We start from the raw sequence: 19029 nt of genomic DNA, 5'->3' as shown, positions 1-19029 counted from the left end.
CCAGTAGAAGTGGTAGAGGCAGGTTCGATATTGTCATTAAAAAAAAAAATTGGTTAGGTATATGGACAGGAAAGGAATGGAGGGTTATGGGCTGAGAGCAGGCCAGTGGGACTAGGTGAGAGTAAGTGTTCGGCACGGACTAGAAGGGCCGAGATGGCCTGTTTCCATGCTGTAATTGTTATTTGGTTATATGGTTATATGGATACTCTGTGAGGCTGTGGACATCATGCATTGAATGCTTAGGGAAGCTGTCACATCACTGTTTAAGCATGAGCAGGCAGTGAGAGTATGGATGACCGTCAGACCGACCGAGAGCAGCAGGTCAGTAGTGCTGGAGTTATCTGTATCAATCTCATACTGAAAGCAGGATGAATCCTTGGAGGAGCCAGGTCTGATCCAGGTTCATGCCAATGCAAGTGGAACAATTCCATAGTTTTGAGGGAGGAGCGAGACATCAATAGTCATTGGGGGCTCAATAGTTAAGGGGACAGGTGTGTGTTTTTTTTCAGTAGTAGATGAAATCCCATGTTGTTGCCTGCCTGCTGCTGGGGTTGAGAATGTTGATGAATGATTACAGATCATTTTGATAGGAAGGTGGGAACTGCTCCATATTCACATCAGCAATTATTTACCTTATTGTAGCCATGAACTTCCTGTCTACCTGCACTGTACTTTATCTGTCCTGTAACACTTTAGTCTGCTTTCTGTTACTTATGTACCTTGTTCTGCCTCAATGCACTGTTGTAACTAATTGATCTCTGGATAGCATGCATGTTAAGTTTTCCACTGTAATTCAGTACATGTGACATTAATAATAAACACATTTACCAAGTTACAAAAATAGGTAAAAATGGGAATGAAGTCCTGCAGGCAGAGTTTAAAAATCTGAGAAAAAAACATTTTAAAAAACTGCACTTCAGGACTACTCCGTATGTTAATATGGACAGAAAAAACAGGGTTGTGCTGGTCCTATTGGAAAATGGATATCTCCTTTCTTTCCCATCCTGACGAGCGGTCTCAACCCCAAACATTCACTGTCTAATTCCAAGACCAATTCTAAGACCAATTTTGATGGTGTCAGAAAGGATCTGGCAAGTGCAGAATGAGACAGGCTGTCTCCCAGCAAAGTAAGTGGGAGGCTTTAAAAAGTAAAATTTTGAGAGTACAGAGCTTGTGTGCACCTGTCAGAATAAAAGGGAAGTATAACAGGTTTAGAGAACCTTGGTTTTCAAGAGATATTGAAGTCCTGATTAAGACAAAAAGGAAGTGCATAGCGGGGATAGGCAGGGAGGAACAAATAAGGTACTTGCAGAACATAAGAACTGCAAGAGAACACCTAAGAAAGAAATCAGGAAGGCTAAAAGAAGCCATGACGTTGTCCTAGCAGACAAGGTGAAGGAGAGTCCCAAGGGATTATACAGACATATACAGAGCAGAAGGAATGCAAGGGCCAAAACTAGTCCTCTGGAAGATCAGAATTGTAATCTATTCATAGAGCCAAAAGAGATGGGGAGATCTTAAATGAATTTTTTGCATCTGCATTTACTGAGGAGATGGCCATAGAATCTATAGTAGTTAGGCAAAGTGGCTGCGAGGTCATGGACCCCATACCGATTACAGAGGAGGAGGTGTTTGCTGTCTTGATGCAAATTAGAGTGGATAAATCTCCAGGGCCTGACAAGGTGCTCCCCAGACCTTATGGGAGGCAAGTGCAGAAATTACAGGGGCCCTAGCAGAGGTCATCCTTAACGACAAGTGAGGTCCGGGGGCATTAGAGGATGGTTAATGGTGTTCTGCTCTTTAAGAAAGGCTCTTAAAAAATTTAAGAAATTATAAGCTGGTGATCAGTGGCATCAGTGCTGGAAAAGTTATTGAAAGGTATTCTAAGGGATTGATTTGGATAAACGGGAATTGATAAGGATTGTCTTGGTCACGACTAGCCAATCTTATAGAGATTTTTGAGCAAGTTACCAGGAAGGTTAATGAAGGCAAGGCAATGGATGTTATCTACCTGGACTTTAACAAGGCACTTGACAAGGTGTCATGTGGGAGGTTGGTTAGGAAGGTTCAGTCACTTGGTATTCAAGATGAGGTAGTAAATTGGATTAGACATCGGTTTTGTGGGGATAAAGCAGAGTTGTAGTCGATGATTGCCTCTCTGACTGGAGGCCTGTGACTACTAGAGTGCCACAAGGATTGGTGTTGGGTCCATTGTTGTTTGTCATCTATAATAATGAACTACAAGATAACGTGGTAACTGATTCAACAAATTTGCAGATGACACCAAGATGGGGGGAAGGGTGTAGTGGACAGTGAAGAAGACAATCAGAGCTTGCAGCAGGATCTGGACCAGCTGGAAAATAGGTTTAAAAATGGCAGATGGAATTTAATGCAGACGAGTACAAGGTATTGCACTTCGGTAGGACCAACAAATGAATGGTAGGGCACTGAGAAGTGCGGTAGAATAAAGACATCTGTGAATGCGGGTACATAATTCATTGAAAGTGCTGACACAGATAGATAAGGTCATAAAGAAAGCTTTCATAATTCAAAGTATTGAGTGCAGGGAATGTGATGTTACGTAAAGGTTGTATAAGGCTTAATTTGGAGTATTGTGTCCATTTTTGGTCACCTACCTACAAGAAAGAAGTAAATAAAGTTGAAGGAGTACAGCGAAAATTTACATGGATGTTGCCAGGACTGGCGGACCTGAGTTACAAGGAAAGATCGAATAAGTTAGGACTTCATTCCTTCGAACATAGAAGTTCGCAGATAGATTTGATAGAGGTATACAAAATTATAAGAGTTATAGATAGGGTAAATGCAAGCAGGCTTTTCCACTGAGGTTGGGTGGGACTACAACTAGAGGTCATGAGTTAAGGGTGAAAGGTGAAAAGTTTAAGGGGAACATGAGGAAAAATTTCTTTACTCAGAGATTGGTGAAAATGTGGAATGAACAGCCAGTGCAAGTAGTGCATGCAAGCTCGATTTCAATGTTTAAGAGAAGTTTGGATAGGTACATGATAGTAGGGGTATGGATGGCTGTGGTCCAGATGCAGGTTGATGACACTAGGCAGCTTGAATGGTTCGGCTAGATTAGATAGACCAAAGGGTCTGTTTCAATGCTGTACTTTTCTATGGCTCTATTAATAAGTAGAGTGAAGGCTATTTTAGATCTTGTTTTGTGAAATGAGAAATGGTTGATTGATAGTATTGTCAACAAGCAGAGCACCCATAACATGATAGAAGCTTACAATCCGTTTGAAAGTGATATATTTCAACCTGCATATAGAACCATAAATCTAATTGATGGGAACTATGAAGGAATACGTGGAGGGGCCAATAGGATCACCCGGGTCTCCCTCCTCACCCCATTGAGTGCTGTATACAAAGGCCCTGCAGCATTGGTGTGGACCCCTACCACCCATCCCACAATCTTTGACCCATTACCATTAGAAAGGGGATAGGAGTATCAAGACTAGGCCTGCCAGACTGGTAAGCAGCTTCCTCCCTCTGGCCGAGTCTAATGAATACCCTGCCACCACTGAAATCTCATCACTAGGACTCTGAGATCTTTACTGTCTACATGCACTTTGAATTATATTTTTTTTATGCACTGTGCCTGATACGTAATTTGTGGGTGCATTGTGGGCCGGAGGGACATTGTTTCATTTGCTTGTAGATATGTAGTCAGATGAAAATAAACTTGAAATTGAACTTGAACTTCAGAGACAAGAGATGGCATATATTTAAAAAAAGGTTTTGGTGCTGATACAAAAAGAATGGCATTTTTAAATGGTGAGAAACTGGGCACTGTTGAAATTAAATAGTACCTGGTTGTGCTTGTTAGTTACAGAAGGTCAATGTGTAGGTGAAATAATTCATTAAAAGGGCAAATTATATCTTAGCTTTTATAACGTGAGAATTCAAACACCAGAATAGGTAAGTCTTATTGCATTGTACATAATCACGGTGAGTACACATTTGCAGTATTGTGTATATTTTTAATATCCTTTTCCAAGAAATGACATACTTGCATTTCCACAGATGGTGGGTTTTCATATGTTAAATTGAGAGGACTGGGATTGTATTTTGTAGGGTTTAGAGGAACTTGAGGAGATCTCATCAAAGTTTATGAAGTTCTTAAAAAGATCGAAGGGCCAGATGCATTGAGATTACTTCTCCAGACTGAGGAGTGGACACTGATTGAAAATATGAATATAAGAGATTTGGCAGATGCCAGAAATCTAGAGTATGACAGGCAAGATGCTAAGGGAACTCACCAGGTTAGACAACATCTATGGAGAGGAATAAACAGTCGATGTTTTAGGCTGAGACCCTTCATCAGGACTGTTGAGTTCTGGTGAATGGTCTCAGCCTGAAATATCAATTGTTCATTCCTCTCCATGATGCTGCATGATTTGCTGAGTTCATTGAAAATCAGAAGTAGGCCATATTGAGGAAACATTTCTTCACTGAGAAGATGTTGAATCTTTGACATTCTCTACCCTGGGTGCCTATGGAGGCTTAGTCATTATGTTGATTGCAAGTGCAGATTGACAGATTTCTGTTCTTTGAGGAAATCAAAGGGTAAAACTGGAAAATTATGTTTATACAAAAGAACAACAATGCTGATGAACAGCATAACAGGCTTGAGAGGACAGATGACCTCCTATTTGTTATGTGCCTGAAGCAGTTTTAAACTGACCTGTTATATTGATTGTCCATTTCTCCTCCACATGAAGCTCGTGTGTCAGTGAAGCCCTGCTCATTGCTGACAGCTGCTTGAAGAAAGCCAGGTCAAGTAAAGATGCCAGGGTTGTGTTATCACCATTTTTTCTACCATTAACACAGGAAAGAACAACAATCTGATGGGTTTCATGACAGACACAAATTAATCTGAAAAAAATAGTGATTTGTGATGACTCATAAGAAATAAGAGCAGGAGGCCATAAGCCCATTGAGCCTGCTCCACCATTCAATCAGATCATGGCTGCTCTGGCCGTGGACTCATCTCCACCTACCTGCCTTTTCCTCATAACCCTTAATTCCCCTACTATGCAAAAATCTATCCCACCTTATCTTAAATATATTTACTGAAGTAGCCTCCACTGCTTCATTGGGCAGAGAATTCCACAGATTCACCACTCTCTGAGAAAAGCAGTTCTTCCTCATCTCCATCCTAAATCTACTCTCTTGAATCTTGAGGCTATGTCCCCAGTTCTAGCCTCACCTACCAGAAAAACAACTTCCCTGCCTCTATCTATCCCTTTCATAATTTTATATGTTTCTATAAGATCTCCTCTCATTTTTTTGAACTTCCAGGCAGTACAGTCCCAGGCAACTCAATCTCTCATCATAGTCTAACTCCCTCATCTATACAATCAACCTGGTGAACCTCCTCTGCACCGTCTCCAAAGTCAGTATATCCTTCCTCAAGTAAGGAGACCAGAACTGCATGCAATACTCCAAGTGTGGCCTCACAAGTACACTGCACAGTTGCAGCATAACCTCCCTGCTCTTAAATTCAATTCCTCTAGCAATGCAGGCCAACATACCATTTGCTGCATTGAGAGCCTGCTACACCTGCAAACCAACCTTTTGTGATTCATACACAAGCACTCCCAAGTCCCTCTGCATAGCAGCATGCTGCAGTTTTTTACCATTTAAATAATAATCTGCTCTTTTGGTTTTTCTTCCAAAGTGGATGACCTCGCACTTACCAACATTGTACTCATCTGCCAGCCCTTGCCCATTCACTTAACCTATCTATAACTTCTGCACAAATTGCTTTTCCACTCAATTTAGTACCATCAGCAAACTTAGATACACTACACTTGGTCTTCTCTCCCAGATCGTTAATGTATATTGTGAACAGTGGCGGGCCCAGCTCAGACCCCTGCGGCATACCGCTCACCACTGATTGCCACCCAGAGTAACGTCCATGTATCCCAACTCTCTGCTTTCTATTAGTTAACCAATCCTCTGTCTGCAGCTAATACATCATCCGCAACTCTATGCATCCTTATTTTATGGATAAGAATTTCATGTAGCACCTTATCAAATGCCTTCTGGAAATCCAAGTAAATAACATCCATCTGTTCTTCTCTATCCACTGCACTCATTATATCTTCAAAGAATTCAAGTAAGTTTCTCAAACCGGACCTGTCTTTGCTGAATTCATGACGCATCTGTCTGATGGATCCATTTCTTTCCAGATGCCTCGCTATTTCTTTTTTAATGATAATGTCAAGCATTTTCCCAAATAATGGTAGCTTCAAGACTCATACATTTTGAACATATGTTTCTACAAGATTATTATGATGAATGAATGAATGAATTATCAGAATGAACTATATAGTTTTGCAGCAATCTGAATATACAAATTATATCAAGTTCAATAATGTGGTATGTTTGGGACTTTCATAGTTCTGAAGAGCCAGAATTTCTGGACGATTGGTCGGTCTTTGGTCTCTCCCCACTTTTTACTGATAGGTACGTTGACAAGTTGAGGCCAAGCTCCTTTGGATATCTATAGAAGCTCCACAGCTCACTTGTTGCACGTTTTCATTAATGTCCACCATTCAAGGTGTTAGACTTTCAACCCATGATGTGTGGACAAGTTTCTGTCAACTATATTATTGCCTTTTGATGCTCTGTACACTGAGAATTTCAAACTCTCTGAGACTTCACAATAATATGAAGTTTCTTAAAAGGTATACCAACACCTACAAAAGTAGGCAGTCAGCAAAGTAGCTTTCAGACAAAAGAACGTCAATGTGGGCCGTTACGGAAATTACTACTGAAGAGGTTCAGGTCTATTCAAAAATGATTTAATTCAAAGTTTGATTGCATTATTTCTGATATGCAGAGAGGTACATGCACAAACCTGGAACTACTGATTGGATTTTGTGGAATATAAATCTAATCTTATTTGTCAGATTATAAATATTATTATCTGACAATTATTTTTTTAAATCCTATTTACAGATGAGTAGTGAACACTTTGGAAAAGTGCAGATTTCAGGGCTATCTCATTAATGGTCAATAAATAAAAATAAATCTGCTGAGAGAAATCACGGGGGACTTTATTTGAAGTTTCATGTTTTTCAGGTCTTTTACAAAACATGCAAAGCACCTTAAGCCTTATAACTTTAATAAATGTGCCCAACGCTTCCAGATAAGTTTCACGTAATTAATCCAGTGGAGAATGAAAGTGCCTAGATGGATGAAACTAATGAAGCAAATGAACCAGAAAATGGTACTTTTCTTGCAAGTAAGAGTAGATTAAAGAAAGGAAAGCACATTGAATTATACTTTAATAACCTTAACGATTCATTTGCAAAGCTGAAGATGGGTATGGTTTGGTTCAGGTAATTAACAGTTTACTTGCAGATGAATCAGCATAAAACTATCATCAGTAATTCTAAATCTAAACTGGTTCCATCATCAAGTTACTGAAAGCACATATATAGTTGATTAGCCTGTAAAGGGTATTGTTTTCAAGGTTATTACTCACCTTCCTCTTGTATCTTTGAGCACTTCATCCAATTGTTCAGTAGTTTCCTGTGCAGCATTTTGCTTGATCAGATTGCTCTGAACATCGTCAGAATCTGCATATGGAAGTAGGGCACTTACTAAAGTCATGTAAAGTCCCGGAGAAGCTTGATTATTCATTTCATTGGATCATGTAGAGAACCTGTCTACATCCTTAATACAAGGTGTGTTGCAGGATAGTAACTTGGCTGCGTAGGATTGTTCAGATCATTTAACTGATAGCAACTGAACATTCAGACAGAAGTAGATTTTTATCTGGGGGGGGGTAAGGAATAAGACACTTCTGATGCATTGTGGAGGGGGGTTTAAATTTGCATGTTCTTGATGGGAGGGCTAATTCTTGCTGAATGACCATTCCTGACGTTTTATATACAGATCCATGTAGGAGTGAGGGCTCTGTGGCCTTACATTACTGCCACGATCACACCAACAATGTTGGCAAAGGTTATAAATACAGCCAACTGTATCCCTCTGTTAATCTTCAGCTCTCTCATCTTGTCCATTCTTTTAAAAAAAGAATAACACCTCATGTAGCTTCCTAAACCCCCATTAACTGCAGGATCCTGATACTTGAGGTGTGTAATAAAAGCAGAAGTTTTTGGAAACAATCATTGGGGGTCATCTGGAGAGAAAATTTTAAGTTTTTGACCTATTGTCATGATCTGTTAATAGTTTCCTGCATTTTCTATTTTTATTTCAGATTTCCTGGAATTAACTCCCTCATGATGACTCTACCATTGCTCTGCTCCATATGCATTTGTTTTGTAACACCCTGGTTCACGTTTTTACTGCTATGCAATAGATATTTCATTTTCGCAGTTCTGTAAGAGCAGGTTCTAAGTCCCAGTTATTGTAGGTTCAGCATGTTCTCGGGAATAACACCTACCCACGATGGAGCAGAGGAGTATGAGACTCGGGAAGAGCGGATTTCTCAGATGCTGTATTAGTGGCAGTGCTATGATGAAGTGAAAAGACAGCGACTGGTAGAGAATCTGAGGCGGCTGGCTGCTAACATATTGAGATTCTTAAAGACACAGAACCCCTTTGCTACTTCTGCAGGCTACATGCAAGTGCTAGAAAATGTTTTTGGCATGACGGAAGCCCAATGGAGCTTATGACGGGGTTTCGGAACATTTGTCAGGAGAAGAGGGAGAATCTTCCTACCTACATTTTTCGGCTAGAGAGGCAGCTGAGTTGCTTGTGGCCTAGGGGGCCCATTCAAACGGCTGAGGTGAATCAGTTAAGATTTAACCAAGTGGTGAAAGGCCCACAATTGCTGGACATGATTGCTTGGGGTCCGCGAATGTCTCATAAGACGTACCCCCCCTCGTTTGTCGAACTGATCAGAGAAGTAAGAGAGGAGGAGAATGTGATGGAGGCACAGGAAGCCTCTGTCAGCAGGGTACAGTCCTCTGCAGTAATCCCCTTGGCTGAAGTGACTGCTGATTGCCCATCCTGGGGAGTGGTAAAGGAGCTTGTGGCAGAGTTTAAGACTGAGATGTCCTGGTTGTTTTCAGTGGGTGCATGACAAAGCTGACAGGGAGTTGGACCCACTAAGCAGAGGGCTGCTAGTGAAGGGGGTCCTTTGAGAAGGGGAGTGACCAGTATTGTCTGTAATAACTGTGGTGAACAGGGACACTTCAGATGGGAATGTGAAGGACGGAAAAACCCTTGGAAAGTGAGCCCCAGGTACCAAAGCGATGAGGGATATTGGGAAGACCTAGTGAAGGAACGGCCTGGCATCTTGGGGGGGGGGGGAGGGAACACATTCCCAGCAATATATCAAGGAACACCCTAGAGGAGAAAACCCTATTCCTGAAGCCTTAGTGGGGCCAAACTCCAATGTATTGCTATGGATTGAGGATATTTATGCTGGAGCCATACTTGAGACAGGCTCTCAAGTTACTCTGCTGTACCATGTGTTTTACAACTGGTATTTGATGCATCTACCATCGATGCCACTCAGTGCACAAGAGATCTGGGATGATTATCCGTATGATGGTTACTTGTTGTTGAAGCTGGAGTTTACGGAGGCAGATGTGGGGGTAGCTGAGGTCCTTGATACATCAATGCTGGTTTGTCTGGACCAGTTGAGAATGGCAAAGCTTCAATTCTTGTGGGGACAAATACTCCTATTGTGAGGAAGTTAGTGGGAACCTGCAAGGTGAAAGCTGGAGAGAGCTTTCTGAAAACATTATCCATTCACCCTGTGTTCTGAGCTGCTTTTGAGGAAGTGCGTGGCCGCACTGGGCTGAATGAAGATCATATATGAGGGACTGTGTGGTACATCTAGTTCAAAGCAGTCATGTTACAGCCTGAGGAAGTAGATAGACTGCCAGGAAACCCCAAATTTCCCAGAATGCCTAATGCCGGGCTCTGGAAGACTATGGAGGAGTCATGCTTATCTGTTGGGGTTCTGGTGAGGCCCAAACTACATAAGCCATCAGTTGTACAGGTGAAGAGGATAACAGTGAGTGTCGGGAACACCTCAGAGAAGGAGGTTACCCTCAGGCGGGCGATGCCACTGGTGCACCTCTTCCCGGTGACAGTAATGTCTGGTGTTCCTGTAAGACAAGCTGGGAGAAACTTACTCCGAAAAGGGGGAAGTTGATAGCCAAGTCATTCAATTTTGGGGTCTCTTTGGTACCCGGAGGTTAGAAGAGAAGGTTGACAGAGATGATGGTGAAGATGTCTTTTCAACTGATGAGTTTGATGCGGGTTGTTCCAAGAGCACTTGCCGCACCACCTGCGTGCCAGAGGACACCCCATTCAGAGAAAGGTCATGGTGATTGGCACCTGCAGATGGGGAAGATCTTTGGCAGCATCTGTGGAAGCTTGGATGATCACTGAGTCCAGAAGCCCCTGTGCATTTCCAATAGTGGTGGCCAGGAAGAAGTATGGGAAAGTACAGATGTGTGTGGACTACTGGACTCCGTACAGACGTACAGTCCCTGACCAGTATATGGTCCCAAGAATCAGGAACACGTTGGCCTGTCTGAGTGTTGCGAAGTGGTTCAATGTGCTGGACTTGAGGAGTGGGTATTATCAGATTCCCATGAGTGAGGCTGACAAAGAGAAGACAGCATTCATATGTCCATTGGGATTCTTCCATTCAAAAGGATGCCCCAGGGCATATCAGGAGCCCCAGCCAACTTCCAGCATGTCATGGAGAAAACAGTGGGGGATATGAACTTACTTGAGGTATTGGTGCATCCAGATGTCTTCATAGTGTATGGGTCCACCTTGGAGAAAGTCATAGAGAAGCTACTGAAGGTGCCGGGCTGAAGGGTTAAAACTTTCTCTGGACAAGTACCAGTTCTGCAAGACATCTGGTGTCTATGTGGGGCACATAGTCTCATGGAATGGAGTAGATATGCATGCATCTAAGACAGAAGCAGTGACCACATGGCCAAGGCCCCAGACTGTGAGCGCCCTGCACTTGTTCCTTGGATTCCGTGGGTACTATTGGAGCTCCATGGAGGACTTCTCTAAAGTGAGTCACCCTTTAAATCAACTTCTGTGCAGTTACCCTCCCTTGGGGAAGAAAGGGAGAAGCACAGAACAAGAAGGTGGCAAAGATGATCTTAGCCCTTTGGAGCCTTTTAAGTGAGATGAGATGCAAAATGTGAAAAGGTCTTTCAGCTGCTGATGGAGCTGCTGACTAAAGCACCTGTGCTGGTTTTTGCAGACCCCCGATTGCAGTATGTACTGCATATGGATGCCAGCAGAGAGGGCTCAGGGAGTGTTCTGTATTAGGATTAGGGCACAGGGTCAAGACCTGTCAGGTTTGTTAGCTGGAGTCTGCCACCCTCTGAGCGAAACTACCCAACACACAAGTTGGAGCTCTTGGCTTTGAGGTGGGTATGGTGGGTGAGTTAAATGACTGTCTATACAGAACCAAATTTGAGGTGAAGTCAGACATCCCATTAACTTATATCCTGACCTCAGCGAGATTGGATGCTATAGGCCATTGGTGGTTGGCAGTCTTGTCTGCCTATGATTTCAGCCTGAATTAATGGCTGGGAGTTGGAACATTGATGCTAATGCATAGTCCCGATGTGTGCATGAAGCACTGGTCTGGGACAGAGAGTGGAAGAACATTGATGCCCCTAGAATGAAAGCCAATTGCCAGTTTTCCATCACGGGGGAAAAGCAAGGGCAGAATCGAGCAATAGATCATTTGGGAGCTTCTGATGGTGCCCTTCCACAAGCTTACTCCAACCTGGCTTCTCCAGGTGGATACATGGCGATCAGGGATGTGATTTCAAGAGTAGGCTCATGCATGAGTTACTGAGCATGTTTGGAGTTGAGAGTTGATGTCAATGTCTTATCACCTGCAGGATGATCCCCAGCCCCAGTGGTTCAATCAGACCTTGTAGACATGCTTGCTACCTTGGAGATCAGTAAAAAAACAAGTGGAGTCAACATATTGGACATCTGGTCCACTGCTACAACTAAACACAGAATGAAGCTACCGGGTACTCGTCATATTATCTGATGTTTGGGTGCAAAGTGAGGTTGTCCGTCGACCTCTGTTCTTGGACTGGCAAGGAGGATCTATCAGAGAAAACTTATTGGAAGTAAGTGTCTGATATGAGAAGGGAGCTGAAAAAGGATTATGAGCCAGCTGAGGTCTTGGCTACTAAGCAGAATCAAGGAGATAAAAGAAGGTTATGATCAAAAGATTAGATTCTCCCAACTAATGCCTGGAGACCAAGTCCTCATAAAGGATTAGTGGCTATCTGAGAAGCATAAGCTGGCTGACTGCTGGGTGGCTGTGCCCTATGCAGTGGAGAGTCAGATGCCAAATGTACCAGCTTTCCGGGTGAAACCAGAGGATGGGAGTGAGCCTGTCAAAATTCACCATCAGAACCACCTCTACCCTTGGGTCGAGGTACATGTTGACCCAGAGCCTGACCTGGGCCCTACACCTAGTCTGTGATGACATGGGGGATCCAAAGTACCAGCAGCGGGAAGGATTAGACCAGATCCCAGCCCTGAATGTGATATGGACTCAGATGAGGAAATGGGGTGTGGTATATGCTGCCCTTCGCAAACTCCCCTATAGCTGATGAAGAGGTTGCTGAGGCGGGTGAAATGGAGGGCACTAGCAGTGGAAAAGCAGGCTTGCAGCTGGACGATGAAGGGAGACTGGGCCCTAAAGTAACTGGGAATTAAGCTGAGCTCTGCCTAGTGACAGGGGGATCTGAGTTGCTGGAGGCACGAGTAATGGGCAGGGGGAAGCCTCACCAAGTAGACAAGAAGGATCCTAAGGAGTGCCTGAAACTGTAGATGATGGGATAAGGAGGTCTCAAGGAGTCAGGAGACCCAGATAGGCTGGCCTATGTCACATCAGGGAAACGGAGTGTTGCGTCTATCCCCCTAGTGGGATACATCACTACCACTTACAATTGGACTGGTGGTCCTAATATCACAAAGTCCCTTTGACAATTGTGTTATTAATGAAGGGATGGTAATGTATTTCAAAGCCATGAGGACATGTCTATTTTTGGTGGGGGGAGAGTGTTCACATTTTTATTGCTGTGCTGAAGGTATTTCATTTTAGTATTTCTGTAAGAGCAGTCTGTTCTGCTCCCAGTCTGTCTGGGTTATCGCTGAAGATAAGGGTTCTGTGGAATGTGGGTCATCTAATTAGGATAGTGAACTGGGAGAAGGTTCGAGAGAATGGGGGAGAGGTTTTGTGAGGGACTCTAAGGTTGGTCTTGATTTTATTGTTTTGCGGGAGATGAAGAGAGAAGATGCTGGAGAGAACCAGTTGTAGGACTTGACACAGTGGGGGGCTGTGATTTGATAGAGCCAGGTACCGATCTTGATGAGGATAGGTGAGTATGAAGAGCTGAGCTCCAAATTGTGCACACTTGACTGTTTAATTATTATGGTCCCTTTTTGTTTTTTTTTTCTTTCTTTTCTTTACTAACTCTTTAGTTAAGATTCATAAATATAATTCCTTTAATTATATGCAGTGCTCTCTCTGTTGTTTCTTGGCATTGAGTTGGAACAGGGTAGCAAATTACACAGCATCCCACACAAACCAGGGTATGGGGTGGGAGAGCTGTCTTATTCTCTTGGGTTTGAAGGGACCGGAGTGTGGATTCCCTAGACTTTTGCAGACAAGGAAACCAGCAGGGTTTCAGTTTTAAACTAGCTTCATAAAGCACAAATCCAGTCAGAAACCAGTCTTGTAAAATCAAAAAGCCCCATCCTTTTTCAAGTAATTATCCTGCTCTTGCAACCCCTCTCTGTTCCATCCACTCCATCTCCATTTTCGTCAATCCCCAGTGCACTTAAGATTTTGCAGAAGTACAAATCTAATCTTAGTTATAAGATTACAAACATTATTACCTGACACTGAATTTTAAAAAAATGCAATTTACTTTATTTCCTCATACGTAAATGAGTAGTGAACACTTTAGAAAAAAGAAGATGACACAATTGATGAGGGACAATTCTCCCAACACTGGATTCAGGCAGGCCTTAGGCTACAACTGTAAAGTACTAAAATTAATTCCCCTCATGAAGAAGAGTCATCTGATTGGAAGCAGAGAAGGGCTAGTTATGATTTAAAAGAACAAAACACAACGCTTAATCTGATCAACATACACAAGAGGTTATTTTATGACATTGGATTATCTAATGTATTTTTTTTTCGGTTCCCAAATTACACTTGGCAGCCTAATGTTAATGGCCCCCAAAGCTCAAGAAATCCATTGGGATTATGGAGACAGGGGCCAACTGGCTGTAGAAAGGAAGCACATTCAGAGCATTGTTTGTGCAGCAGAATAAAAATGGGGCAGAAGTTTCTCAATTGGTCAGATGCATGGGTTGTGTGTGTAGTTCAATATAATATCCCTGCTTTCAGTTCATTCAAATCAATCTCGAACATTAACACTGCTTTCCTTCAACAAAAGCTGTTTGACATGTTCAGTACACATTTGTAACATTTTCTATTTTTATTTCAGATTTACAGTCTCTTCAGTTTTGGTTTTGATTTCCATTTTTCAGTTTTTACTTGTTTCCTAAATACTGCTTTGGAAAGTCCCAGGCCAATCTCTTCCTCAAGCTATGAAGCTATTAAATGTTTGAGGCATTTACTCAGTCCTCCCTGCATTTTCTTGGTGAGGTGAAGCAAGGTGTTTATTTCAGTTACTGGTGTCAGGTATGCGTTTGACTGGCATGGCCTTTAGAGATGTCTGGGCAGAATGCCGGGATATTCTCAAGAGGGAGTATAATGTTGTTAGTTTGTTTAAGCTAACAGTGGAGTTGGAGGATTTTGCAGCAAAAAGTTTCTCTCCCATAATTTGAAGTTGCCATTGCTGAGAGATAGCTCCAGAGAGATAACAAGGGAGTGATATTTCCAGGGTCTGTATGATGGTTAATTATTGTCAGATGTAACATTGTGCAGTGGGGACAGGCTGGTAAATGATCTTTGTTCTACACATGTTTAGTGTGGAACATCAAGAATGAGTCAATGATAATTATGAGCTTACCCTGAGTGCACAAGTTTTGCCTCTTGCAACTTAATGAAGGATTTTTCTTTGACCTTGCTTCCAGAATAGAGGCAGTCGACAACACACTTTTTATAAAAGCATTGTCCCTCTCTTTTCCTCCTCCTGCTGAATTTAATGGAGGTTCTGAACCAATGTCCTGTGCATGTTTCATAATGTATTTGTTATTTGAGGTCTGGTTGTTACCAAAAAAAAACAGCATTTATTGGTAATCTCTCATTGCTAGTTGTTCAGCTATTTAAAGAGTCATCAATATGCATCATATGTAGATATGAACAGGTAAGAAAGGCAGATTTTCATCCTGAGAGCAGCATAATCACAAGCAAGGGAAAATCTACAGATGCTGGAAATCCAAGCAACGCATGCAAGATGTTGGAGGAACAGAGCAGTCCAGGCAGGATCTATGGAAAAAAAGTACATGTGAAAGGTGAAGCCAGGAGGGGGAGGGATGAGATAAAGAGCTGGGAAGTTGATTAGTGAAAGAAATATAGGGCTGGCGAAGAGGGAATATGATAGGAGAGAAGAGAAGGCCACGGAAAAGAAAAGGGTGGAAGAACACCAGAAGGAGGCGATAGGCAGGCAATGAGATGATGTGAGAGAGGGAAAAGGGGACGGGAAATGGTGAAGGGGAGAGGGGCATTACCGGAAGTTCGAGAAATCGATGTTCATTCCATCAGGTTGGAGCCTACCCAAATGGAATATAAGGTGTTGTTCCTCGAACCTGAGTATGGCCTCATTGCAACAGTAAAAGGAGGCCATGGATTGACATATCAGAATAGGAATGCAAAGTGGAATTAAAATGGGTGGCCACCTGGGAGATCACGTTTCTTCTGGTAAATAGAACCTAGGTGCTCGGTGAAGCAGTCTCCCAGTCTGCGTCGGGTCTCACTGATATACGGGAGCCCACACTGGGAGCATTGGGCACAGTCTATGACCCCAACAGACTGACAGGTGAAGTGTCACCTCCCCTGGAAGGACTATTTGTGACCTAAATGGTACTGAGGGAGGAAGTGTAGGGGCAGGTGTAGCATCTGTTCCACTTGCAAGGATAAGTGCCAGGAGGGAGATCAGTGGGGAGGGGCGAATAGACATGGGAGTCGCATAGGGAGCTATCCCTGTGGAAAGCAGAACATGGGGGTGAGGAAAAGATGGGCTTGGTGGTGGGATCCCATTGGAGATGGCAAAAGTTCTGGAGAATTATGTACTGGATACGGAGGCTGGTAGGGTGGGAGGTGAAAACAAGAGGAACCCTATAGCTGGTAGGGTGGCGGGAGGATGGGGTGAGAGCTTGTGTTTCTCTCTCCCCTCCCCCACCTTTAAAATCTACTCCTCATCTTTTTCTCTCCAGTCCTGCTGAAGGGTCTTGGACCAAAACGTCTACTGTATTTTCTCCATAGATGCTGCTTGACTTGCTGAGTTCCTCCAGCATTTTGTGTGGGTTGCTTTAACAGCATAATAATACTTCGTAGTCATCATTGCTATACTTACCTAAATTTCAGATTATTAACTGAATTTAAGTGCCAAAGCTGCCATGGTGGGATTTGAATTTGGATCCCCGATTGTTAATCCAGATTCTGGGTTGTGCATGCCATAATTTAGTAATTGCACAATACTGCTCAGTGGTTTGATAAGGTCATGCCGTTCCATGAACAGAACTTATTCAAAAATAACTGCAGGACATTCCTTTTCTTATATTGTTGCTAGGTGTTTGTGTGTTGACAAATCCCCTTACTGAATCAATGCCAAATTTATAATGAATGTCACAAACCAGGAAGACAAGCATCAATCAGCCTTAGCATGGGGTGAATGTTACTATTCAGTGCTAGCATCTTGTATCTCCACTTCTGTTCACTCTACCCTTCACCTAGTCCAAATGCAGAGGGCCCAGCTTGTTTTCTTAAAGCACTCTGAGCTCCATGCCTAGAGAGGAAACCAATGGCCAAAATGCTCTTCCTCACCCTGCTCTGCAACCATTGTCATACACCTAGTACTAAGGCCTGAACCTTAATGGCTACAATGTTTTGGAGCATATAGCATGTTGCTACAAATCTTGAAATCATTCTGTTGAGGTCTGCAATGTCTCTCTGAGCCGCCTAGGTGGCAAAATAGTTCAAGCACATCAGATATCTGTGTTATATCTGTGCCATCTATTTGTACACTCACTGGCTGGTCTGTGTGGGCCATATGGCAGAACTAAGTCCCATTGTTTATGGACACAAGTTTCTCATCCAGTTTTAACTCTCTCATCTCCCATAGAGCATCAAATGCAGATGTCACAACAGACTCCTGGAGATTGAGGGCATTATGTCCGCTGTCAGAATTTTGGGTCTGTTCAGTCTTTTGTGGCACAAAAGGCTGCCAGACCAAATGGACACTGAGGATTTTATTGAAGCTACCTCTGAGTTTGATGCCTGAGCCTTCTTAATTCAACAGCGTCTGGGAATCTCTGGTAAGCAGAAGACATTATAAACCATTCCCAAGACATCTTGATGCAGAGGAGCTCATTATTCTCAATGTCTGCAGACCTTGGTGAATCTCATTCACAAAATTGCTACTGAGTTCTGCCAAGTTAATGGTTCTGTAAAATTTCTGGACAGATATGGCATCCATCCCATCCCCCTCCCTTCTGTTCTACCAGGACGTTCTGTTCTTCTTGCCTTATGTTCACTCAATCATGTTGCAATCCAGGAAGAATGATTTCTAAAGTATTTACTGGACACCTAGGAGCAATTGTTTCCTACTGTGGTTTTGAATTCAAGCCAAAGTTAACGCTCCCTGTAAATTTCAGCAACGCAAAAGAAGCTCCAAGCAATTCAAAGCAAAACACCCAGAAGAAATGAATTAAGAACTCAGCTGAATGCATTAAATGATTTTAAATAGTGGAGGTAAAGTGAATGAGTGGTCATTTCTGTTACTTAATGACTGATCCCTCATGCATCTTTAGCATTTAGCTTTAACCGCAGAGCTGGGCTTCAGTTCGGCAGTATCAGAAATTTGCTTGTGGTGAGAATCACTGGCATGTGATGGCATTATACACACTATACACACAAAATGCTGGAGGGGGTTACGGGTCAGGCAGCATCTATGGAAGTGAATAAGCAGTCTACGTTTCTAGCCAAGGCCCTTCTTCAGGACCGAAAAGGCAAGGGGATGACACCATAATGAAAAGGTAGGGGGAGGGGAGGAAGGCTGGCTGGAAGATGATAGGTGAAGCCAAGTGGGTGAGAAAGGTAAAGGGCTGGATAGTATGGAATCTGATAGGAGAGGAGAGTGGACCAGATGAGAAAGGGAAGGAGGAGGAGACCCTGGGAAAAGTGATAGGTAGGTGAGAAGAGGTAAAACACCAGAGTATGGAATAAAGGAGGAGGGGAGGAGGAGGCAATATTTTTACTGGAAGGAGAAATTGATATTTATGCCATCAGGTTGGGGGCTACCCGGATGGAATTTCAGGTGTTGCTCCTCCACACTGAGGGTGACCTCTTCAAGGCACAAGTGGAGGTCATGGACGGAGGTCAGAATGAGAATGGGAATTGGAATTAAAATGTTTGGCCACATTGAAGTTCCGCTTTTGGTAGATGGAGCAGAGGTGCTCAATGAAATGGTCCCCTAGTTTATGATGGGTCTCACCAATGTAGAAGAGGCCATATTGGGAGCACCGGACACAATAGACACCACCAGATTTGCTGGTGAAGTGCTACCTCACCTGGAAGGACAGTTTGGGGCCATGAATGGAGGTGGATGGGCAGGTGTAGTACTTAGACAACTGCAGGGGTAAGTGCCAGGAAGGCGGTTAGTGGTGAGGGATGAATGGACAAGGGAATTATGGAGGGAGCACTTCCTGCGGAAAGTAGAGAAGGTGGTGGAGTTAAAGATATGTTCAGTTGTAGGATCCCTTTGGAGATGGCAGAAAAAGCAGAGAATGATGTGGTGGATGCAGAGACTCATG

The 19029-nt window shown here is 43.1% G+C and overlaps 1 protein-coding gene across 1 annotated transcript in view; it reads right to left on the bottom strand.

The window, feature by feature from the left end:
- The window catches only part of LOC132395094 (eosinophil peroxidase-like), a 76253-nt gene that overhangs the window by 42699 nt on the left and 14525 nt on the right, over positions 1 to 19029 (bottom strand). Inside the window, exons 3-4 of the mRNA XM_059971400.1 lie at positions 7520 to 7613; positions 4709 to 4839 (exon numbers count right to left, since the gene is read on the bottom strand). Coding sequence (XP_059827383.1) covers positions 4709 to 4839; positions 7520 to 7613 — 225 coding nt within the window. The remainder of the gene's footprint in view (positions 1 to 4708; positions 4840 to 7519; positions 7614 to 19029) is intronic.

This window comes from Hypanus sabinus, chromosome 6 (assembly GCF_030144855.1).
Source record: "Hypanus sabinus isolate sHypSab1 chromosome 6, sHypSab1.hap1, whole genome shotgun sequence".
Lineage (NCBI taxonomy): Eukaryota > Metazoa > Chordata > Chondrichthyes > Myliobatiformes > Dasyatidae > Hypanus > Hypanus sabinus.
The sequence above is the reverse complement of the archived record's forward strand: the minus strand, read 5'-3'. Positions and strand labels throughout refer to the sequence as shown.